At 38.9% G+C, this 26,501-nt stretch overlaps 1 protein-coding gene and 1 long non-coding RNA gene across 3 annotated transcripts in view; one reads left to right on the top strand and one right to left on the bottom strand.

The window, feature by feature from the left end:
- The window catches only part of LOC124310541 (arylsulfatase J), an 876,378-nt gene that overhangs the window by 420,434 nt on the left and 429,443 nt on the right, over nt 1-26,501 (bottom strand). For both annotated transcript variants that reach the window (XM_046774594.1, XM_046774595.1), the window contains one exon: nt 3,588-3,767. In XM_046774594.1, the coding sequence (XP_046630550.1) occupies nt 3,588-3,767 (180 nt within the window). The remainder of the gene's footprint in view (nt 1-3,587; nt 3,768-26,501) is intronic.
- On the top strand, nt 318-1,237 carry LOC124310544 (uncharacterized). The gene is made up of 2 exons (XR_006909691.1): nt 318-846; nt 1,139-1,237. It is a non-coding gene; the product is annotated as an uncharacterized LOC124310544 (long non-coding RNA).

The following is a 26,501-nucleotide window of genomic DNA, read 5'->3' as shown; positions in this document are numbered from 1 at the left end:
ATCAATCGAGTTGTACATTTTTTCTACTCTATACTTTTTGATATCATTGATGAATTTGATAGGGTAGCCATTGGAAGTAAGAGTTGTTTCTACAAGTTTTAAATTCTTTTTAAGGAATTGAGGGTTTGATATTTTATGATAAATTATGATGTTAATGATAAATTTAAAACTCTATCTCTATACCGTATATAGAAAATCTATCTAGCCAAATCCAAAAAATTCTCAAGAACGAGGGAATTGAAATTACTTTTAAAATATCTAATACTACCAAACTGTCTCTTTTTTCTCATCTTAAATCTGTTACTCCTAAGTTAGAGAAAATCAACTGTGTATATAAAATACCATGTCGAGACTGTAGCATGAGTTATATTGGACAAACGTCACAACACCTAAAAAATAGAATTTCTGGTCATCGTTCTAATATCAAATGCCATGTCACTGAAAGATGCGCTTTAGCAGATCACGCTTTGACCCTGGGTCACAATTTCGATTTTAACAACTCTATAACCCTTGCTACAGAACCGAATTGGTACAAACGCATTATCAAAGAAATGATACATATCTCTAAGAACAAAAGGAACTCGGTTAACAAACGTACAGATATCGAACATCTTAGCCACCTATACTCTAACATTCTCTAGTCTACATTATCGTTGGTTCTCAAAACATTAACGCCCCTTACTCCTGATTGGTCACTGCCTTTGTACTCCATGACTTTCGAGCACAGATCAAATTTCACACGTGATCAACAACATAGATTTACGGATTGATCCCCGCTAACCTTCACTTCCGTCCGAAATGCTGTACCACTAACAACATCTAAGCATGTACCGGTTGTCATTTTTTGTGAGTAATTCTTTTCTAAATTAATTTAATCTCTTCCCATCTCCTTTTTCCAAATTATTAATAAGCTTTTTCTGACAAATTTTCATTTCTCTTAAACCAATTTTTTCCTCTGATTAACCTATCTTCAAAATTTTGACACGTAACCTAAAACTGTCACTTTGACAGCTGCGTTAAAACTGTTTAATTTTCACTTAATTCTGTAAAACAACAAATATTGTATTGTTAAACATATTCCATGCTCTCAACTCTGAATTGTTTTGTTGAAGCATCCTATTTTTTGTTAACTATTTAGATTTTATTTCCTGAGGATGGTCGGCAGGGCCCGGCCGAAACGTCGATTTTGTATATTCACGTTTTTCAACTATTAAATTCTTCTTCTTCCTGACCGGAACTTCGACGAACCTTTCATTTTCAATCTACCTCCCGGTCACAAACTTCTTTCCTAAAAACAGAATAAAGCATGATTTTCAAAAAGGGGATATGGTCTATGTAATAAATGGCAATAAACTAAATAGGAAAAAAATGGACGAAATAAGAATTGGCCCTTTCGAAATAGAAGAAAAAATTTCGGATTCAGTTTCTAAAATAAACACTGAAAGCGGTAAAAAATTTATGGGCTTATATCATGTCACGAAGCTTATTCCCATTGCAGAATAATTCCTGATACTCTAAGCTAAATTCACTTTTGAAGAGAATTGAGCACCTTAAGGGGGGGAGGTGTAAGCTTTGTGTACATGTACACACATACCCACCTACAAGGATTAGACGTCTGGGAGGTGGCGACACCAGATGGACAAGAGAAGAAGCTGGGGAGAAAATAGAACAAGTTCGGATTGATAGATAAGAGAGGAGCATATCCATTTAGTTGTTGATTCTTTTTTTTAGGTTAACCCACGTGGTGCTTTCAATTCGTTTCATTATTAATGTTTTTGTTTTTGTTTCATCAAAATGAATTATGATTTTTTTTTAGACGAATCACGGTGTGTTATTGTTTCCATAACCCTTTGACATATTATACATATGTTCACATTTCTCTTTTTCTATCGCCCCATAGGTATACTGATGAGACAGAAATCAGTACTGCACCTTCAAAAAAAATGTCCTCGTCATGTAACAGTAGGCTGAATCTTTATGTCTGTACATCAATCAGCTGTTTTTCGCTTATTTTTTAGTAGATCTTTACCTTCATCTTCTGTTTTTGAACTATTGTGATATGTTAATTCTAAGATGAGTTATTACCAGTTAAACATATTCGATTTTTATTCACAAAAAAATCAACTTCAAACTAATATGGAATGAAACTTTCGATTCTCAATCAATTCCACTCCTAATATTTTTCGATACTAAAGTTCTATCGCTCTGTAATATATGCAGAAATAAAAATACAGCGGCGCATTTCAATAGGATGATTTTTTAATTCGTTCGGCGCATGATTTTTCAAGGTAATACCATGATATCAATGTGCTTCTGCTATTATGTAAGACAACGCAGATTCTTTAATATCAAAACTGCATATACATTTGAATTTTTGCTAACAGAAAAAAAAATGTGAACCTCGTAACTAGTTAAATACATGAGTACACCTTTCTTCGATCATTATTAATCAAAGCTATCAGGTTATTGTGTGTGCGTGCGTGATGGCAAAGCTGCCGTATTTACAATGATTTTATTCTGATTACATGTTTTAAGTGTTCACAATACAGCCATATATATTTGAAATTCGTCGCGAGAAGACACATTTTGGACTAGTGTGTGAAGCTTGTTGACATGTGCACACCTGAGATGTCTTTATGATGAAACATCTCTTTACATATGCCAGGTTCGATTCCTGGCTTCATCGTTAATTTTTCAACTCACCTGAAAATTTCAAAATTGTACTCTTCTCTAATACAGCCATAGTTGGAAAAAATTAACGAAAATCGAAGCATGTTGTCAACGTGCTGGAGATCACTCCATTGAAAACTGTAAGAGTTCAGAAGTTAAGTGCATCGTCTGCGTAAAAACCAATGAAACTCCTGAATATAACGTGATATTAATCAGAGGGTAAACGACACTGAAAAGTATGCATCTCTAAGTTGTTATTACGGAAAACTATAATCTACAAAAATTTTCCGTTTCGTATCATCACTCGGACCAGTCCCTTATACCACAGTTGGTACAAAAGAAAGTTGAAATACCCAAAGAGTCTTTGCCACATTTATAACTTTCATAACAACCAAGATTGTGATGCAGTCGTTTCTGTGAAGAATTTCAGTTGCATCCAACAACCTGGCCCCTTATAAGGCTGCAACTAATCCGAAAATAGAAATATTTTTCATGTCAATATTGAACGAACTGCAACCTTGTAATTTAGTGATCGTAAAAGCTTCACCGAATTAACACAGACACGCACTGACTATAATTTGGTTGCGCTTATCCTGAGCATACCGTGGAATCTTGCAGACCACGCTCAGATCTTGCCAACCTTTGGCAGACTATGAGCAGATCGAGTGTGGACGAAAATTTTCAAACGCACGCAGGTTCAACTTTCTTGAATTAAAGTATGTTGACCTCTGGACCTTTTTTTCACATTTTATCGCTGGTAATCCTCAGCATATGATAATTATCAAAAGATCTAAATATAACACAGAAAAAAGCACAAAAAATCAATTCAGTGGAGAAACGAAAATTCAGAACCAATCCTTGTCCGTCACAGAAAAAAATAAAAGCCGTCAAACATTGATTCTGAAGAGAGGACATACCTTCCCAGAGTGTGTTCTTGACTCCTCTCAATGGCCAGTTGGACGCTGCGTTGAGATTGAAGCCGGCTGCTGGGCCACCGTTGTCAGTTGAGAAAACTATGATACTATTGTGCAACATGCCGCGTTGACGGAGCGCTTCAACCACAATGCCCACAGAATCATCAAGTTTGCTCAGCATCGCTGATATATTGGAAAAAAAAGAAACAATTCATAATACGTATCCATAAGCAGGGCAAAATACTTGTACGATAATTTGGCTTCGAGTTGTGAGACTCCAGCCGCGTGCACTTTCGTGACTTGAACATTAGGCACTAATTTCTTTAGGAAATAATAATGGTTGAACAAAGAAAAAATGCGAAGGGCAGCACAGGCCTTTTTGGGACGCTGAAAATAAGCCATTGGTTGTCCAAATATCTTAGACTTGGTGAAAAAATATAGGTAATAAAGCGGTACGACTAATCAAATAATTATACTATATGATTAAAAATGAATATTCGTTTATTCTGGAAGTAAGTTGGATACTGTTGCGGGATCGCCGCAGGCTCCTCGTTATCGGCGACATCTCTGGCAGAGGCGTGAGAGCGGGGACCCGCGGGCGGCAGTCGATGCCTGACTGGCGAACATGTAAGAGTGTGATGTGACAAACAATAAAGATATACTTAAGCTTTCATAAAACGGTCTGAAGTGTAATCAGTTATCCTGACCTCTGCTCGAAACTTCCCGAATTTTTGGAGTTATGGTGTTTGGCGTTCAGAAATGAGCATAATTTGAGATGTTTCTGGGAGAGGCGAGTATGCGGGATAATCACACTTTTGCTATTGCATTGTTATACATAAAGAGAATCGATAAACCTCCTCCGCCAAATGGTTAATTTAAAATGAATAATAATACACCTCTACTGTCTGATGGTTACCACATACATACAAGTGTAAATGATTAACGGAGATATGAATTTGAAAACTGGTGATTTCGAAAAATTAACGACGGAGCCAGGAATCGAACCTGGTATCTAGAGATGCTTGACCGGAGCCTTACTCCACCAGACCACCTAGCCACCCTGACTCTGTTGTCGTTAATTCCTCTCATCACCAGTAAGTTCAAATTTGTTTTTTTGTGCTTTGTATGTGTGTACATAATTAACTTTCGATATCGGATCGTTATTATGAGGATGCTTAATAATGAACCTTGTAATACGGCATTCTGACACACGTGTTAATGATCTCTGATTCCCTTCATTTCGCGCAGTAAATGTCCAATGTCAACGAACGGCGATTCTCTCACAACAAGGTCAGTCATAAATAATAGTTTCTTGACCTCAGGAATTTTGAAATAAATATTTTTCTTGGAAATGAAGGGCAGTAACGACAACCAAAAAATTGTTTACGCTTCGGCTCGGGTGGGGGCCCTACTCTGAACGATTATATATTACCAGAACCATCTCTCACGAGAAAAGAATATTAGGTAATAGGAGTAAATTACTTAAAATTAATCTTTTACAGAGAATTATGAGATAAACAAGATGCAACTTGTGCCGATATAATTGAAAGAAAATCACCTGGTAATAGCGTGCGGATATTTCAAATTTGATGAACAAAACGATAAAAACAATAATTAGAACTAAAATTAAAACCAAAGTACGCTGTTTTGGTCGTTTGATCAGAGTTCTTCTCTAACTTCAATCGGAATGGGATGAGTGAGTGAGAGGGTAAATAAATAAATAACACAATTTCGCGGGAAAGACAAGACGCTTGCTTCGGCATAAAAACCCTCACGGTGCAGAGGGAAAAGCCGAAGCAAGACCAGTGTTTATTAACTGCCAATCAGATCATCATAAAACAGGATAATACAGCCGCTGGTGCGTTCCTTGTCAACCAGATTGAATGATCATTCAATGATCTTAAGCCAACTTATCTAAGTCTCCATGAGAAACCGTGCTCCGCAACTTCCACGCACTCGTGGAAGCCGGGAGTGGGGAGCGTCAAGGTGGCCCAATGCCGTGCAAACAGCGGTCCCGACGTCTCGGGAACCAACGCTGAAGCAATGACGCTCGCCCGGGAGACGGGCACCTCCGGCCCTACTAGAGGGTGTGCCGCGACTCCCCCTCATCCGGGAGACGGGCACCTCCGGCCCTACTAGAGGGTGTGCCGCGTCTCCTCCGACCGTGTTAAACGGATAAATCTTAAAACTACGCGAGACGAAGTAATCGACGCGCGTGTCTAAGGAGAACCTAACACGTCCTACCTATTCGAGCGCTCGAGACTAACTAACTTGCGCTGCGCCCTCACCGGCCAAGCGAACGTACGTAACTGCCGATTCGAGTATCGGCTCACGAATTTCTGACGTGGGCAATAAGTACGTAATTTGAATTACTATAACGTTGAACTACTCGTCATGCGGAATAAGAAAGTAAATCTACTGTTGTGACTCTTTAGTCACCTTATACGTGGTAAATAGGTGCAACATACAAATATAACGACACTAAAGTATTTGCTATGATAAATTTACAAAACTAATATAATAATAATAAAGTGGCGCGAACATACGCTAAAAAACCAATGTTAATTTGAAAAAAAAAAGAACGATACGAAACTCCCACGCATTCATCTTAGTTTTTAAATTGATTTAGACACCCAACCGAAATTTACAACACAGATCGATTTTAGAACTTGCTGATCCTCCAGCGTGCAAACGGAAAGAGAACGAAATCAGCAAGTAGTAAGAAAGATAAAATGAGACAACGGGTTCAATAGTGTAACGTGGCATTTTCAATGCGCGTTCCAAACGGCTCCCCGAACCCTAGATGGAACTTGAAATTAGGGATCCCACGGATCAGACCGCGAATCCTTTCAAAAAAAGAGCGGCAGGACAAAAGTCACGCATCCGATACTCCGAAGGGGGGGGGGGCAATTTTCGGTTTGGCAAAGACGATTTTCAGGATTTTTGTTTATTTTTTTTTTGGTTTAGAGTACATGCGGCATCATATACGGGATCGGCGGCACATTCGAACGACGTTACCGAATTGCAGTCGCGACGGACCGCGACGATAGGAGGGCCTCGCGCGAGACTACGGAGAGAGCGACAACGTAGAACTCTGCCGCGATGGAACCCAAGGCGGACGAGATTCCCGTTGGTGGCCGGCGAGCCGTAGCCTCCCCCTCACCACACTGACGTCAGGCAACCTCGCGGAGTCGTCACTACGCCACTGTCGAACCAGAGATGAGTAGGGAGATCTCCAACGCTCGGCTTTTCGTGATACCAGCTAGATTGGAGCGTCGACGTGACACCTAGGCAGCCACGCACCGAAGGTGGCCCATTTCCGACCTGACACCTAGGCGGCCATGCACCGAAGGTGGCCCACAATCGTGTATATATAGATATACTCGGTCGCTCGAGCAAGTGGTTGCCAATCGCATCCTTGTCCCCGCTCGCATAGATGTTTCCTGGAATGCAAGAATTGGGATTTTTCTTGTTTCAATTATAAATGTCAGTGAATAAAAGTATCTCCAGATTTGATAAATTTTGGATTCAATTAGCGGACGCTGAACCAAAATAATTAACCATTCCCAGCCCGAATACTTATTTTTTTTTTTTAATAAATATTATTTTTTTATTGATATGAAAATATGTGACGCCTGGTGTTCTCCAATATTTGTACACGCAGTCTATGTAAAACTATGCGAAGCCAGCTCGATAACATTTATGTAAAATGTGCAATGGGCAAGTGGTTGGGGGAAATTATTTTTTTCTCGAACTGAATCTTCCAAAGAATCATCAGCGAATTCCGAGCAAGCTCCGTAAACATATCAAGCAAACAGACGTACACGGACGTAGCTGTAGCGCAGCTGAGTGGATACCACATGAGGGTGGGGTATTGCGGGACACGGGTTCGATCCTGGGTCGCTTTTTATTTTTTTATTTTCTTTTTTATTTACTTATTTTTTTCTTTTAGAAGAGAACAAATAATTGAAACAATAAAATACCGAGAGTGAATCGATTTGTTCCCCGTTTTTGGCGCCTCTTTTTTTTACTTAATCCCCGCCCCTTTTTCATTACGGGTAACTCAGAAGAGAGAAAATAAATGAAAGTGAGAGTGGACCGACTTTTTTTTTCCTTACATTTTTTCTTATTTCATATTCTTGCTTAATCCCGCTTTCTTTTTTGTGTTTTTGATAACCGAGAAGAGAAAAAAAGAATGAAAAAAAAAACAATTCCGAGAGTGTGTAGATTTTTCTCCATTTTTTTTTTCCGTTTCGTTATTTGGTAACCCGGATCAGAAAAATTTCAGCTATCTTTCTCGCAATCATGTGTCGGCTGATCAATCCTCGCGTGCTCTTAGAAGAGAATATATATATATATATATATATATATATATATATATATTTCCGGTTTATTGTTTTTTGCAGTATACTTCGACTTCGCCGGTCGACTCTCGATTCAAATATTTATGAGAAATTGTGCATGTACATCTCGAAATATATCCCGAAATGACGAAGTTTACAATGTATTACCATAAAAGTTTGAATCAAATATCGAGGACCCTGACTTGTGTCTGGAATCAGTAGAATCACCGACGTATCATTAATTGTCATTGCAGTTGATTTCTACTTTTCCTAAATATCATTGAATACCCTAAAAATGTTCTGAAAATATCCTTGAATTTTTTATGGATTCTTTAGTAGGCACCACGAATAAAATGCGTATGCTCTATTCGAAAGGGTGACCAATGTAAATAATGTCGCACGAAAGCTGGTTGTGTTGGGATAATGGTCAACATGGAGTCGAATGCACTATGTCCACTCCTTGTGCTGTCATTTCAAACAGAACAATCTCTAGGAAGACGTGCACTTGGCCAAACAATCAACGAACGTACGTCAGAAAATAGAATAAATGTTGTCATTACCCAATATTATTATTATTCTTATCACTATCAGGAATATCATCATTATTATTATTAGTCTTTTTTGTATGGTTTTTATTTTTACTGCAGAAATTTTGGTTACATGCGATTGAGTATAGTGTTGACCACTACTGCCAACGCTCGTTCCTCCGTCGTCCGCGGGTCCGAAGACGTCTCCTTCGACGGACCGTCAGTCTGCTTTCGGAACCGCGGATTCCGAGACACTCGCTTGTCCCGCTTGTTCGAGGTGGATCTGGCCACCTTGTGTAATTTTGGAGCATCTGACGCAGATGCGGACGTTTTTTCTTCTTTTTTCTTCTTCGACTTTTTCTTATCCCACCATCGCCAATTTTTTTTTTTTTTTTCTTATTCTCGTTCGGGGTAGCTGTAAAAGCAGAACAACACAACTGAGAGTAACCTATTGCAGTCCACTACAATCATCTACGCTGGTCCGCGTGGAAAATTAAAAAAAAAAACCATATAAGGTCGTATACGACTTCACCCGATTTCTTTTTAACTTTCTATGAAGTAAAAGTTGTAGTTTTCGATCTTCTTTTTAATAACATTGGCATCATAATTTTGACGGCCCTGTAAACTCTATTTTCCATGAAACAATTTTTTTTAAATAGTTTTCTCCAGACAGACCACTTTTCCGTAAGATTCCATAAAAAATCACCAGATCGGGCCCGCCTAGAGTTCTGGACTTAAAAAGTAAAATCTAAATCAAATCATGCGACTGTACAATGTTTTTTTTAGAGTCCACAACCCTACACGACTGCATTCTGACGATTCTTTTACTGAATCTACACATTTCGCCGAAGATTTACTAAAGTTGGTAACAAAATAAGTGTATTCTTTTTATTAAAAAAACAATCTAAATATGCAAATTGCATAAAGTATCCATCCGCGAGCAGGGCTTGCTATACCTCTTACTCTTTCGCAATACCGAATGGAAAACTTACAACCTTCTCCAGCATTGTCTGTGTAAGCTATGTGTAAGGCTCCACTGTATGTTTGGAATGCCGATATTGAAATGGTGAGTAAAAAAGCGCACCGCATGCATCACACAAGTACTTACGATTCGGAGTTTTTGGGACCTCCGCGCTGTCCGAGGCAACACCAGGTTGAGGCGTTGTATTTTCATCCATCCTGCAATGAATAAAATATTCTTTGTACAGATGGGGTGTAGGGAATAAGACCGGAATAAGTCGGGATGCGAACATGTCGGATCAATTGTTATTGAGGAAGGGGGACTCTGCATAGAGGCCTTAACATTTTTTTATTTATGGAAACAAAAGTCGTATCTACAATCCGAAACGATAGATTGTTCGAAATGCTTCAATCGGCGTGTTAGAAAAATTGAAATTGGTATGTAACAAATTGTCGGAAGCGTTGTTTAGGAAATATTTTTTTTTGTTTAAAAAAAATGCATCTCCTACAATTTATTAGATTCCGATGAAAATATTTGATGACATGATTGTTGAACGGTTACCAACAAACGCTGATTCGGGATTTCCAAAGCGATTTGTGCGCGTACTCACATTTCGTCCTGGTTGACGATCCGATTTAACGCCTCCATCTCCGTCGCCAAATTGTCAACAGGATTCGTCTGTACATAAGACAAGGAATATGCGATAATTCTGTTTGCAGCATTCAGTTTATTATGACTGCCATTGTTTCGTCCTATGAACGATTAAAATGCTGATCGACAACGCATACTGAAATGTTGATACAGGATATTCTTTTTCAACTCTTACGATTTTGCGTACGCGGGTTAGCGATTTTACCGTTCGTCTGAAAATTACTTTCGTTTTACTATGTACACAAGGGTGGTCGTTAGATGGCTTTTTTTGGAATTTCAATGTTGGATGGTCGTAGATCAGCTTGAAATATATTTTTTTTAAAACTCTAATTTTCAAAAATTTTTATTCCGAGCCCTTAGTGATCCTGCTGGCCCGTAATTTTCTTCGCTTAAAATAAAAATCTGAAAAAGATTAAAAATTTTTTTTTTTATATAGTTAAAGCCGATCTACGACAATCTAACATTGAAATTGCAAAAAAGCAATTTAACGACCAATCTAATATCTATGGGGCATTCCACATCAAATTGCAACCAATGTACCTCACCTCCTCTCATTTTGATAATTTGTTAGTAGGATCTTGCAACCGACCCACAAGGGTCTCGGAATTTTTTTCAGATTTTTTTAGCCACTGGTGAAATTTAAAAAAAAACGGAAAACCAATTTCGAGAACGACATTTTTAAAAATCTGAACAAATTCACACTGATCTTATGATTTAAAATACGATCCCATTATCGTGTCGTGCTTACAAATCATATTTTCAATTATAAAATCAGTGTGAATTTTTTCAGAATTTTAAAAGACGCGTTTTCGGAATTGGTTTTTCATTTTTTTTCTATTTCAGTGGTGGCTAAAGAAATCTGCAAAAAATTCCGACACTGTTTTAAGTCGGTTGAAATCGTGGTTGCAACATCATACAATGATCAAAATCGAAGAGGGTGAGGTGCATGGGTTGTAAATTTGACGTGGAATGCCCCATTCACAATATATATATATATTAGGATGGTCGTTAAACGGATTTTTTACGTTAATGGCTTCGAATATAAAAAACCATCTCTAATTTTTTCAGATTTTCATTTCGAGCTTTTAGTGGCCTTATCGGTCAGTGATTTTCTTTTTAATCAGAAAAAAAGGGAATTTTATGATTTCCGGAATCTTGCCTATTGACAGTGGTCTCAGATAGGAAATATCTTCAGGATTACGGAAAAAATTATTCAAAAAATCCCACCTGTGCACAAAATTATTAAGAATCGATTTGAATACCAAAAAATTAAGGATATTTGGAAATTGAGGAAAATGTTTTCCCGAAAGAAAAAAAATAAAAAATAATCGAAAATGTGTACTATATTCTTGGGCATTAGAAGGGAATTCCCCACACATCTTCCTATACAATCAAAAATAAAAACGTTTGCCAATTCAAGGAAAATTAAATAAAGTATAAAATACAACTACAGGTCCTTCCCTTTATTTCTCTTCTTAATCTAAGTAAATAGACGAGCGTCAAACCTGCCGGTTTTTCCATACATGTAAAATAATTATGTTATTTACTTACCATCTTGATACCTCGAGAGCTGGCACTAAACTGAACACTGTGAAGCCTCTTAACTGGCTGCCTATATCAGAAAAGGGGAGGGGTCCATACATTGTTGCTACTGAAATAATTTTGTCGTTCCGATCTCGCATCTCTCAAAATTCTTAAGAAATACTCGTCAAGACTGATATAAAATGGGCGTATGTTTTTTTAATGAGGAAAAGTTCTGACAGTAATGGAAAATAGAGATTACTAAAAACACATGTATTGTTTTTTAATAATAATTTTCTGTATCTCTTGTCGTTTACGAGATGAATGCGAAAAAACGCGAATTTCATGGAAAAATCAGGTTTAGTGGCACGTACTACCACGCCGGTGTGAGTTACGACTTTTCCGCACAGGGCACTTTTGTAGAGCGTTTAATTCTGAGAAATACTTGTCTATGGTCAAAGCAATGCCATTAAATGCCGCTGAGCTACAGAAATTTAAAGATAAAAAATCTGAGTTTCCGTGTATTTTCGATGGGAAATCTTTACACGCCTTGGTCTAGGACTTAATATTAATATGAACGGCTCAAACTTTCAGGGAATTTTTTTTTTTGTCTTTCCAAAAAAATTTCCTGATGGGACCGAAGAAAAAAATAGTCGAAAAAAAGCACCCTAATATACCCCCCTTTGGTCGCTTACCCACCGAAAATGTTGGATCCAAAAATTGAAAGCTCATTGATTTTTTTTTATCACAATCGACTCGGTTCATTGTTTTTTGCATTATACTTCGACTTCGCCGGTCGACTCTCGATTCAATTATTTATGAGAAAATTTGCATGTATATCTCGAAATATATTCCGAAACGACGAAGTTTACAATGTATTACATTGTATGCGATCACGGCTTCCCCCAAATCTAGCTAGCAATTTTTCGATCGTCAGTCGCAACTCGTGTTACGAATGCTCAACATCGTAATCTTGTAATAAGGGAGTGACTTCTGTATGTGCTTTGCTGCGTCGAAAAACATACAAAAATGGATAAAAACAAACCGCAACGTGCGCGCGATCTCTGCGCTTACCGTGGTTGTAAGAATTCTAAATTTACGGGAACAAAACTATACAGATTTCCTGTGGCAGGAGATTGCCGCCTTGATGCGTGGGTAAAAAATACCGGTAAGTGTTGCATTGTAATTATTCGCATTTTTTTTCGAAATGGAAAAGTGCAAGAATCTCGGAGAACAGTGAAATCCAAAATAACTGACGCTATGCGAAAAAGGATGTACTGAAGAATGCTTGGTATATTTATTTCTTAATTTTTTTTAAAATTTTTTTTTTTATTTTTTTTCGATTCTATCAAGCATACAAATTTTTTTTTTTTAAATTTCATCTCCTAAATGAAAAATGAGTGCTTTCATGCATCATGAGAAACGTCTGCCCTGTGGCAGACGTCTGCCGAGAAACGTATGCCGTGTTTCTTGATAATGCAAAAAACTTGTAAAAAAATTGTGGTGGGAAAAAATTGTTGAACAAATTTCCGTTCATGTTCCTTTCTTATATTATAGAATGAATTTGTTCTTTTCTCTGAACATGTATGGAATTGTTCAGAATTTTCACTCCATTTTAAATTCAATTTTTATAATTTTGGTAAAATCGTGAAGGGTGAATTTTTGATACATGTTAGGAGAAATATTCCGTGTTGCATCTAAGAAGTATGCGGGGTATTAAACGATCAGAAATTAAACCTATATGAATTCTCGAAAACAGAAATTTTCGCAAAGAGACAATTAAAAAAAAAATCATTGCACTTGCTTGCAAATATATTTACATTAATTTCATAGTAGAAGAAATAAAGTTTTCTGAAGGTTTTCTGAACAACATTTTTTTAAACGATTGATTTCAAACTTTTTCACTTTACGATGACAACAAAAAATGTTCTTCGCATCTGCAGAATGTTTTTTTTTTACTGATTTTTACCTTATCTCAAAGTCCTCAAAATTATCACCAAAACTCACTTTTGGTAGGAAAAAAAAATTCTTCTATCGAGTTTCAAAGTCAATATATTCACACGGCGCGGTTTGGCGCAGATGAGTCACTTGTTAATGCAGGTACATTTTTTCCGAAATCGCAGGCAATAAGTACTTGCTGACTTTATCACCGGAAACATTACGGACGTGGGGGTTATGCCGGGAGCATTTCAGCCCGATGTACTTCATTGGCAACAGAATTTCGCAACAGGCGATTCCTCTCATGTTTCTCGAGAGTGTTGACGATTTGAAGGCCAACCCGGAAGTCCGACCTTCATCCACATATGTGGAAGGTCCAGTGGATGATTGCGCAGTCTGTACGATGGTAAGTGATGCAATTTCTCTTGCAATGCCGCACCCGGTCGAGTTCGAGTCGTTGATTCTCAACGATTCTGCCGATGAACCGGTGCCGTTCATTTCCGCGTTTGCGGCGAACCACTCTGTCATACCGGCGGGTACCGTTTCCTCGGGTTTGACGGAAACGGTGCTTGTTATGCCTTGTGACTCTGTAGAGGTACAAAGCACAGGTGAGTCCGCCTTTGATACGGTTAACTCGTCGGCATCGGCGTGTGTGCCTACGGGCGTAGGTGAAGAAGATTTGCACGTTTCGGAGCATGCGCGTAAGTATAGGAAGACAGTGGTGAGCTTTGCTGATTCGGATGACGAAAATTGCACGTGGATGAGTGTAGAACCGCAACCCGATGATAGTAACCCTGCATGTCAGACGCCTGAGGGACACATGTCATGTGTGGGTGATCTGTCACTTCATGCAAAAGTGTTGCGTCATCTGCGTAAACAAAATGCCGCTTTGATACGGGAAAATGCATCGAAGACGAAAACGATTCGACAACTCCGTCAGAAGCTGAAACGAGCTTTGAGGACAGGTGCACGTGTGGAGAGAAAAAAATTGTCCCTCGATAGTTTTCTTGATCAGCAAAAGAGTTTGCGGCCGGCAGCAAGAACGATGATGAAGCTCCAATTGCACCGGAAAAATGCTCCTTACTCGGAGGAAGAAAAAGATCTTGCAAAGCAGCTTTTTTATTACTCAGCGTCTGCGTATACGCGTTTGAGAGATGCAGGATGCATGTTTCCGGCGGAAAGTACCGTGCGCAATTGGATCTCGGAGGTTGACATAAAACCCGGCTTCTGCGATTTCATATTCCAGAAGTTGAAAGTCAAAATTGAAGAGTTGCCTATCGAAAATAGGGTATGCGCTCTAAAATGGGACGAGATGACAATCAAACAATTTGAAGAATATTCGGAGAAATTCGATTGCATCGAAGGTCTGGTTGATCTCGGCCCACTCGGTCGAAGGGATGAACGCGCGCGCTACGTCTTCGTTTTTTGCGTCGACAGTTTGAACGCAAATTAATCATGGCGTCAACAACTCGCGTATTTTCTTCCCGGGACTGGCATGAAAGCCGAGGAGATTCATACCTTGGTCGATGAATGCCTCCGTCGATTGCATGAAGCTGGAGCCGTAGTTCACCTCGTGACATGTGATCAGGGTCCCTCGAACCAAAAATTGTTCAATTCTTGTTTAAAAGTGTCAAAGGAGAGTCCGTGCTTTATGAGCGGTGGCCGAAATTACTTTGCGTCATTCGACTTTCCTCATTTGATAAAACGTTTTTTGAGCACGTTGCGAACACACAAAATACTGTACTGGAGGGGTCAGATTATCGCTTCGTACGAAGATTTTGTAAAAACTTGGAGATACGATAACTGCAGTACTACCTCGAATCTACTCTCTCACATCTCCGAGGCGCACTTGTTTCCATCGTCCTTTCAGGCGATGAACGTTAAGCGTGCTTTTCAAATTTTGAGCCGCCGTTTTGCAGCGGCAATAACAACTGCAGGCAAGGATCCGCACGGGCTCAACACGGAAACGTGGCAGGCTAGCGCAGCTTTTGCTGAGCGTATGAATAAAGTCATCGATTCATGCAATGCCTATGAGCTTTTGTGTCGAAATCCTGATAAGCGTCCGCTTGCCGACAAGAATCCCGAGATCGAGGAAACGCTGACAGAGTTCGTGAAGTTTTCTTCGGAATGAACGATTGCTGACCCAAGGAGAAAGGGGATGGCTGAAAAAACTTCGCAACCACCGGTAATGAAAAAGGTGCCTTGTCTGAGAGGTCTGCCTCTGACAGTAAGAGCTATTCTACTCACGTAAACGACGATAAAAGAGAAGTATCCCGGATTCGAGTTGGCAGCCGGACTGTGCAACCAAGATTCCGTCGAACACCTCTTCTCGAAATTTCGCCAGCGAGGTGGTCACAACCCAAATCCCACGGCTCGGATGGTTCGCTTGTTTCTGAGACACATTCTTTCTACCGGATACATCGGCAGCGGCAGCAGAGGAAATGTACAATGTCCTGACGCCGTTGCTTTGATAGAACCCTGCACGATGGTAGCTCGGGCTTTCGATACGCCAGAGAGTATGCCTGCGGATCCCACCGAACACGAATTCGACGAGGATACGGCAGAAGTTGAAAATGCTGTGGAAGCTCTGAGGCAAGAGCAGGAAACAGAAATGGCAAATGCGGAGACGTCGAAAGAAACGAAGTTGCCGAGCTACGAACTTTGTGCAATCAATTATTTTGCTGGTTACGTAGCTCAGCGCAACCTGCGCAAATTTCCGTGCGATCGATGTCGTTTTGAAACCCTTAAAACTCCGATGGAAGCGTCATCGCCGAATGAGGTGTATACTGAACTTCGGGAATATGAACATGCTGACGCTGATGCGCCATCGGTGTCATATCTGAGCCGGCCCACAGACAAGTTCGAAAGCATCGTCAGATCGCAACTCGAAGCTTTTTATCGATTGTGGAAGACGCACTGGGCTTGCGAAGGTCTTTTGATCAATCTTATAGATGATATTATTACAGATACTGCCAGATTGTATCCTGACTGGTTTCACGAAGGTGATGAATGCCTTCAGCATCGCATAGAGCTTCTACGCTTTATGGTCAAAGTGAAGGTTTTCGCTCAGACTACATTCAACAATCGGGCAGTAGGATCATCTCGTACTATACACAAGCTGAACAGTAAGTTACAAAAAATTAAAGGTATTTAAATTGAATCGAAGGCTCTTAATGCGAAGATGTACCCTGACGTCAACCGGAGGCTCCATAGCTGCGCTTCATGACACTTTCTGTTGTAAAGACGTACCCGGGGAGGCTCAGTGAGTTGCGCTTAAGTATTCTCTTATTGAAGTCGTACCTGGCGATTGCCAGAGGCTCTATGAGATGCGCTTCATGTATTTCCTTTTTTTTTGGTTTGAAGTCGTACCTGCCGATTGCCAGAGGCTCTATGAGCTGCGCTTCATGTATTTCCTTTTTTTTGGTTTGAAGTCGTACCTGGCAATTAACAGAGGCTCTGCGAGCTGCGCTTCAAGCGTATATAAATTTTTTGGTTGAATATCGGAAAATGGCATATAGCCCTAATGGCTAGCTAGTTTACATGCTATAATAATTTAACTGGCGAATCACTGGAAACAAACGGAAAAAAAAAATGGAGAAAAATCTACACACTCTCGGAATTGTTTTTTTTTCATTCTTTTTTTCTCTTCTCGGTTATCAAAAACACAAAAAAGAAAGCGGGATTATTCGCTAAAAGAATTCGCTGATGATTCTTTGGAAGATTCAGTTCGAGAAAAAAATAATTTCCCCCAACCACTTGCCCATTGCACATTTTGCATAAATGTTATCGAGCTGGCTTCGTATAGTTTTACATAGACTGCGTGTACAAATATTGGAGAACACCAGGCGTCACATATTTTCATATCAATAAAAAAATCATATTTATTAAAAAAAAAAAAATAAGTATTCGGGCTGGGAATGGTTAATTATTTCGGTTCAGCGTCCGCTAATTGAATCCAAAATTTATCAAATCTGGAGATACTTTCATTCACTGACATTCATAATTGAAACAAGAAAAATCCCAATTCTTGCATTCCAGGAAACATCTGTGCGAGCGGGGACAAGGATGCAATTGGCAACCACTTGCTCGAGCGACCGAGTATATCTATATATACACGATTGTGGGCCACCTTCGGTGCATGGCCGCCTAGGAGTCAGGTCGGAAATGGGCCACCTTCGGTGCGTGGCCGCCTCGGTGTCACGTCGACGCTCCAATCTAGCTGGTATCACGAAAAGCCGAGCGTTGGAGATCTCCCTACTCATCTCTGGTCGAACTACGGGATACCGGAGACTGGACAATCAATCAGCACCCCGCGGCAGCGGGAGTCAACGATAACGATAAGTTAGGCTATAAGAATTTCGTAACGAAAACGCCAATTAGAACGCGGAAAATTTGACAACGGATAGCGCCTGTGTTCAAGGCATGTTCGAATTGCGGCCACGATTTGCGGAGCTCGACAATTGAGTCGTGGCGACAGTTAGAGGTGATTGAGTTTCGAAAAAGCAAAGAAAAGTTACCGAATTCTTAGTGTCATGGCCGAAACGGGAGTAGGCGAATTTTTGGTGTGGCTGCGGAGCGGTAAGCGCTTTTAATTCCTTGCGGACGCATTTCGAGTGCCATGTAGATCAGCGCACCGGTCGACGGTTGGCCAATTCTTTTTTGATACTCAGAGTAGTACTCGAAATTTGTTTGCCGATCTCCTGGTTGATGGCCGTAGCCTGAGTTTTTGCGATAACGCGTAGAGTCAATTTGGTTCCTATATAGTCTCGCGTAGAGTCACGGTTTCGAGTTGAGTCATTTTCGGTTTGAAAGTGAGTGTAGCCAAATTCCGCTGCACGGGGCCCCGTCGAGTCTGCGTCTGTAAAAAGTGTCACTTCTCGTGTAGGTCGAGCATCATCTTGCGTAGACGCTCGGATTAGCGGGACGGGTTGCGAACTTTTCGGGAATGGCGACTACGACTGGAGCTCGGATGTGTAACAATACGCTATAAATAAGCACGAAAAAAAAGCTTCCTAGATTTATTAATTTGATCGCGGTTAGCGCGTCGAGTCACATTCTTTTGGTTTTAGTTTATGAATTATTGTTTATTAGTAAGGTGGCGATTAGCGCACGTAGGCATAAGAAATTTTCTAGATTTATTAACGATCGCGGTTAGCGCGTCGATTATGATCAGGGTTTAGTTTTTGTCTAGCGGTTTATTGTTAAGTGGCGATTAGCGCCGTAGTTAGTAGAGGCCGGTCGCGGCTAGCACGTCGAGTAAAATTTTGTCTTTAGTTTTGAATTATTGTTTACTTTTCAGACAGCGACTAGCGCGAGTAGGCGTAAGAAGTCGTTCAGATTTAGTCACGTTTTCTTTCTTCCTTTCTAGTTTATTATTTTCTTTTGGTTAGTTAACCTAAGTATTTGAGTACGGATCGCGAATTACGCGTTCGCAATTATTATTTTTTTGTTTTATAAATTTTGAATCGCAACGAGTGACGTTTGAATAATTATTGTTTTTTTTTTTTTTTTTTTTTTTTTTTTGTTTGCATCACCGTCGACCAAGAATATATTAGTGGATTCTATCATTGCTCTGTAAAATAACGTGTTGGTATTACGTATCTCGCTCTCTCCCGGTACCTAAAAATTACCCCTCCCCTCTCCGCGGTACTGAGCTACCGAGCATATTGTCGCGGTATAGCGCATCAACGACTTCAAGGCGTGTTTATCACGCCAGGCGCCCAACAAATCGTCGCGATATTGTTTTTAGATCCAGGATACCGCGCGGACGCCGATTCATTGCGCACGCGGTAAGTTCTGGGTCATTTGCTCTGAGTGACCGAAGTGCAGGAAAAATAATATAATATAGAATACATATAGAATAATAATAATATGATAAGAAGATAAGTTCAAAAGCAAGCTCAGTCGATAATTACAAGTTATGGTTGATGTATCAGAAGCGTGTAAGTAGCACTGAGATATTCGAAATCTTGTCTTAGATTGATAGCATTGGGATGTGCAACAATGTTGCACATTTCCAACAATAACCCTTTGTAATAAAAGGGCTCTACATCTAAAATACTGGTTCGATCAAAGTTGAAGGCATGATCAACGTCAATCGAGTGTCTAGTTAGAGCTGTATAATTATCTTCATGCTCAGGAATGTTTCGTTTATGCTCATTGATTCTCGTATGTAACTGCCTACTTTTTTGTCCTATATATGACATATTACAATGTTTACACGGAATTTTATACCCGACGCAAGAACGCTTATCCAAGCGTAGCAGATCTTTGTCGGAATGAAACAGAGAAGATCGATCATGTGCATTTTTTCCGACAAATTGAATATTGTATTTTGAAAAAATTCTATCTGGAGACTCGAATAGACCAGCAACATACGGTATCGAAACAATTATTTTGAGATTAATAGGTGCAACAACTACTTCGTTATTATTGTTGGAAACACTGACAGACAGAATCGATCTGTATTTCTCATGTATATGTTTGTTAAGCAGGACCGATTGATAATCATTCTTGCGTAGTACATGATTGATCGAGAAAAGGTTTTTATTACGAAATTCGATACTAGATAATCTAATCGCTCTATCTACCAAGCAATTGATCGTTCCAATCTTATATGATCTGGGATGGTGAGAAAGAAAATTTAAGTACCTCTGTGACCAGGTGACTTTGTGGAACCAATCCGTTTTGATAAGCTGATTATCATTGGTGATAAGGACACCGATGTATTATAAATTCTCTTGCCCGCGGAGAAGAAAAGTTATGTTAACATTGAGTAAAATTCAATAATTCAACATAATTCAGCGATCGATCAAGATTCACGTTAATCTTTACACTCTTGAGTAATGCATCACCAAAAATCAGCTGCTTCAAACTGCCCCTTTGGTTAAGGTGAAATTTTTCATAAATTGACGCGCGAATTCAGGTGCGGCGCGTTCGGCGCACACACTGTACAAGGTGCACCGTAGTAGAGTGCGATGTCGATTAATTTGTCTCTCATGAAAATAATTTTAGTCCACTGAATTCGACTATTATTTTCATCAACAAATCATTATTGGTTCTTCAAAATGATGTATTATTGTCTCACTGTTGAATTGATTTTTTCAGATTCCCTGGTAAACAATGAAGCGTTTGCAGTTGGTTTCACGTAACAGGAGTTGTATGATTTATTGGCATATCAATTGTAAGATAATGCAAATAATGTTTACAAAGGCATGGAGGTCGCATTGTCCGAAAAGTCCACAGCCCTTACACGTTATCCGCGGATAAAGGACAAAAAATTCGTAAATTATTATGTGACATGCGAGACAAATTACAAAAATCCAAAACGATTAAGGCGAGGCGTCTGGAGAAAAATACGGATTGGCTAAGCACAGTTGTCACCTTTGGGAACGATCGGATAATCTCAACAGAAAACGAGGATACAGCTGCAGTTCTTGGGCGTCGTCGCCATTCACAGAGCTTGGAGGACTCCAGTGAACGGTCGAAAAAAAGTAAAACTGCAGGTATTCGTAACCAGTCCAGCGCTGAAGAGCTTGCCCTTGCCACCCACATTAGTCTTTGAGTTGCAGGAAAATTTGACGACGCGAAAGTAGTGAAGGACGTTGCTCTGGGCAGTCCTACAAAAGCTTCCAAATACAAGCAATCTTTACGCACTGTTACAGACGTTACTCGCAGTTATTATTCCGTTGGTGCTGCTCTTTCTCTGATAGTTAAATACCGTATGTCCAAACATGTGTATCACGGAATACGGTCTGGAGCTCTGGAACGTAATTCGAGAATGTATCCATCGGACAAATCTGTGCTGGGGGCGAAAAAAAATACTATCCACCGAAAGATGATATAACTATAAACGAAACTAAAGCTGCTGTAAAACTTCAGGCACTGTTAGATCATATAGCGGATCGCATATTGACATTGCAAAGTGAAGTTTTGAAGTTCCTCCCATCCAATGATTTTTATGAATTGGATTTCTTCTGCAAATGACGATGTGACGGAACATCCGGGCAAAGTACCTTTGAACAAAAATCTGATAATTATGATAAAGATAACGAAGAAATAATCGTGTGGAAAAATCCACGACCCTCCTCCCCTCGATTTTGTAGACCGATACAGATCGAGTTTTCAAAAGAGACTGCAAAAGGAACGCAAAATGAAATTAATGACATTAAAAAACAAGAAAGCCAGCTTCAAATTTTTTATGCGATTGTGAACGGAAAAGAAATCACGGTATCTTACACATTAGTCTTAACAATGATTGATGACAAAGTCTGCAATTCACTAACATCAAGTGAACGATGCTATCTTTGCGATGCTGCATCCAAAGAGTTCAACGATATCGACAAGATTTTGAAGAGAAAGATGAATGAAAATTATTTACAATATAGAGTATCACCACTGCACGCGTAGTTTCTTCTTTTTCGAGTGGCTTATACTGTAACACGAATTAGTGAAACGCAACAGCTAAACCCGAGATCGTAATTCGGACAAATGGGTGCCTATCTAGCTGATGAATTCTAAAAATTATCATTCCGTATAATCGTATTAATGGGCGCCAGGAAGATTACTTTCTATTTTTCCACCTTACGTTGGCCACGTGACCGGTTAGCACGCGGTATATATCAGCAACGGGTCGTGATGATTGTTCGAGGCTCCCGGCAATCGAATTTGAGTAGATTTCTTCGGAAGAGGATCGGGGAGGACTTGAATGAAATTACACACACTCACCACCTCCTCTTCACTTTCTTTTTCGTCAAGCATGTGTTGTTCGCTACTATACTGTAGGTCGAAGACTGCCTGCTGCCGCAGCGTGGATACAGACCGGCGTGTCAACAGCTCGACTACACGAGTCCTTGCCTGTATGGATGTTCGGCGCGCGTATTCAAAGCCAGACCAAGCTCGACAAGGTCCTTAAAACACTATGAAGAGGCGAGTTAAGTCTACCTCGCTACAATACATGCTTCATAGAGATCAAACATTAAAAAATGGCAAACAGATAAACAAAGCATCGAAAGTCCTAAAAAGACCATATAAAAAGGTTTCCGTGAACAATTGGGACTTTTTATTGACCAACAGAAACGAGGATATGGTAGCACGAATGACGATAATACTGCTCGTCCTTTCTTTCAAAATTCTGATGTTTCCGCATCTATAACTGGACTAGATAAAGATGTAATCAAAGATTCTACGCGACCTTACAAGTAATATCGGGCAGTTTTAAAATAAATGTGGACGAATTTGAAAAATACGCTGTAGATACAGCCCGTAGATGTGTGCTACTATGTCCTTCGTATTACAAGCCCACTACTGTGCACAAACTTTTAATTCACGGTGCGAAAATAATAGGGTTTTCGATGCTTCCAATCGGACGGATGTCATAGGAAGCCCAGGAATCTTGTAATAAATAAATAAAGTCATTTAGCCCAGACTTATCCCAAAAATTCAGTATAAAACAGAATATGGAGGATGTTTTCGCGCGATTTTTGATTGCTTCTGACCCCGTTATCTCAAGTTTGCGTAAGCTGCTAGCAAAGTCAATTAAATCATTATCGCGTGAAGCGATGGTGTGGTTGATATCGCGAACTGTGAACAACCAAAAAGTATTCCGAATGACTGACTCCAACTCTGGAGACAGTAATGATAGGGATTGGGACAGCAATTGGACTCTATAATTCTGAGCGTCTTTTCGTAATTATTTTTTCTAAATAATAATATTCAATGTAATTTAAAATAAATTGATATTTATATTCAAAGTGTATTTGTGTTTACATACTTTCCTAATCTACTGTATCCCACATACATGTGTGTGTTGATACATTCTTTCGTTTTATCAAAATAGAATCTTGTTTAGCAACCTCAAAAACTCCCGAATACCAAATTTCGATAGAAAAACTCGTTTATTCAACGAGCCATAAATCGTAAACGGTAAGTTTTACAAAAAAACTTTTTAAGAAACAAAAGATGCAAAATGTTACTCTCTATAATAATAGTTTCTTCGACTTTTGCCCTAAAGTGCATAGTTTCCGAGATATTGAACAAAAACGTTTTTTCGAGATTACGCCTGAAGTTCCACCATAATCTGTCAGCATTTTGTGTTTTTATACTCAGTAAGTGACCCCAAACATTATAACAAAAAAAAAAATTGGATAGGCAATTTAGTGCGAGGTTGAGCCCGAAAAACGACTATTTTTACTGGCCTATATCGGATTCAAGATTGTGTTCCTTGTTCCATCAAAATAAATAAATCACCTTGTAACAAGGATAGTTGGGAAGAATCCCTGTGCTGCAGGAACCATTATAAAATTCTTGTTTTTCAATTCGTGCCACTGAATAACTTCTGCGTTTCAGGTTCCATTTCCAATCTCAGGATGAGATTTTTTTTGTTCTAGACAATGCTAACACGAAGTGCAGAAATAATTGCGGTAAATGGAGATTCACAAGCTTCAGTCTTAGCGTGAGATCCCGTAAGGAGTTTTAATTTGATTTTGAATTTGAGCTATCGATGAATTGCAGGATTACTCTCTGATTCAGATTGGTAACAAAAAAGTTAGCGAGTGAGTAAATCCTATAGCAGACCTAGTGATTATTTGCAAGGCAACGTGTACTGGTAAGTGAACGCATTCTTTACACTTTACTGGGGTTCCACGAGACCGGAGCACGCGAAATAACTGCAACTAGCTAGTGAAATGAGACCGTCAACTGAGATTAACTTCAAAAATATTTTTAACTGAAGTTATTCAAGATTTCTAGATTTGGATTAATTCAGTTTGCTTAGCAAAATTCAACCCTACAATCTAATTCAGGACTTGAAAGATTATTTTTCTGAATTGGATGCCAAAGAGAATAAAAGTGAGCTTAAAAATAAGATACCAAATTAAATGGTGTGAAATTTGAAAAATAATGCTGGTCAATAATAATGCTTGAATTACAATGGTGCACAGAGTGATTCCTCGGTAGAATGAATTGGCAGCAACGGTCAAGTAACAAACGTATCGCTATTGGTTCGATCTAAGTAAAATGATGGGATATTCAGCCACTATGATCTGCAGTGTATCCCGCTCTTCAATTTTGCCTCAACTGATGTTGAGAAGTTGGCGATGGCATGATGAAATTCACTCCGGCACCTGATGTCTGACGGAACAACTAGGTTCGATGGTTGTAATAATGGCACCGCTCAAGAAACCAGGATCCTTGCTGCCTAAACGTTTTGACCATCAAGTGAGGCATAATTTTCCTCATGTTAATCAAAGTTTAAACTTCGAGCCTGCCGGAAAAAAAAAATTTTTATCATTGAATCCATGTTAAGATATTGTCATAGTCAAAGATCACGAAATTAGAAATTTACTTACATGCTTCCATGCCTGACAAGTTTAGTCTCGCTTGACGATGAATGATTTCGTATCTGAAAATATTAGAAATTATTATTATCAGACAGGAGCTTTTTTCATTTTTGAATACAACTACTTTCCAATAAAATGCACAAAACATAAATCGTGAATGAAACCCATTTTTAATCTTATGTAAATGAAGAATCTGTTCACAATAAACGTTGTTTTCACTTACCTACCTCTGTTTGTCCAGATTCCCTCTTGTTAATGACATTTCACATTGAATTTTAGATTTCTTCTTTCAACAGATAAAACCCAGTTTCTGTATCATTTGCTTTTCCGTTGAATTCTTCATTGCGTTGGTTGAATATCTTCCGATATCGACCGTGTTATTTCTGAACGATACTATTCTTCTTAGACAATTCACGCTACGTAAAAATAAACAGCAACATAACCTCAATCCTCAATCAAGAGATTTACAGCTCTTGAGTCTTGTCTCATTTTGTGTACGTTTGCCCCCTGCTCAGCAGATGAAAATATCGCCGCGGGGCGATTTTACCGACCAATGAGATTGAATTACTTGGCGCATGCGTATTGACTGTATAATTTCTAGATATCGTCCCGGTATGTATATGAGTAGTTCCATTAGTTTTCGAACAATTTCTCGGGAGGGATACAGCGATTTCAATGAAACTCAGTAATCTTGAAGTACCTTATAAAGTATCCCCACACACCAAATTTTAGCCCTCTAGATGCCACAGGTCAAGAGAAATTGTTTTTTGAAGGTGTAAAAATCACCACTTTTAGCCTATTTTCGAGAGTTTGATTCTCATAAACTTCAAACCCAACCCGAATAATTTGCATTAGGTTTCTTTTATTACATCGTTTAGTATGTGAAAAAACCTATTGCAGACTCCCAAACTATTTAGGCTTTATTTATAACAAAGTTAAACAAAATGAAAAATTTTTGTGAAATGACTAGTTTCAAATGGCCACAAAAAATTCAATTCTAAACCGATTTGCTTTTACAAGGTCTCATATTTTTCGATCATACATGCCCTTAGAGTAAAAAACTCCATAAAGTTCATTTGCAACCGGGAATCGGCAATATTTCATTTCAAAGTTGATGACTTTTCAAAAATAGCTTACTTTGACGTCTCAGTACGCATTTCTGACAACTCCAAATAGCACAAAAATTTAGGAGGGTGTAATGTTTTATGTCTAGAATAATCCCTAAAATGGATTTTCTTGGCCCGAACTTGTGCAATTTTCTATAATTTTTTAAATATTGGTCAAATTGATGAAAATCATTATTGTCAAATTAAATATTGAAGTTACTTGTTTCTTTTTTCGTTGCTTACTTTGATTTTATTTGTTTTTAAAAAAATTAAAATTACGTGAATATAACGTAAAAAACACAAAAAAATATTTTTTGAGTATAATCTTCATTATGTACTGCGTACAGTTACTGAAATTTTTCAAGTGAAACATCTATATCGACGGGGGGTAATAGGATTTTTTCTGTCACGAAATGAAAATAATACTCAAAAAATATTTTCTTGAGTTTTTTGACGCTATACTCACGTGATTTTGATGATGTTATGAACAAATAAATTCAAAATAAGCAATAAAAAAAAACAAGCAACGTC

This window comes from Neodiprion virginianus, chromosome 1, assembly GCF_021901495.1.
Source record: "Neodiprion virginianus isolate iyNeoVirg1 chromosome 1, iyNeoVirg1.1, whole genome shotgun sequence".
NCBI classification, from domain to species: Eukaryota; Metazoa; Arthropoda; class Insecta; order Hymenoptera; family Diprionidae; genus Neodiprion; species Neodiprion virginianus.
Note: the sequence above shows the minus strand (reverse complement) of the source record. Positions and strands in the feature narration are given on the sequence as shown.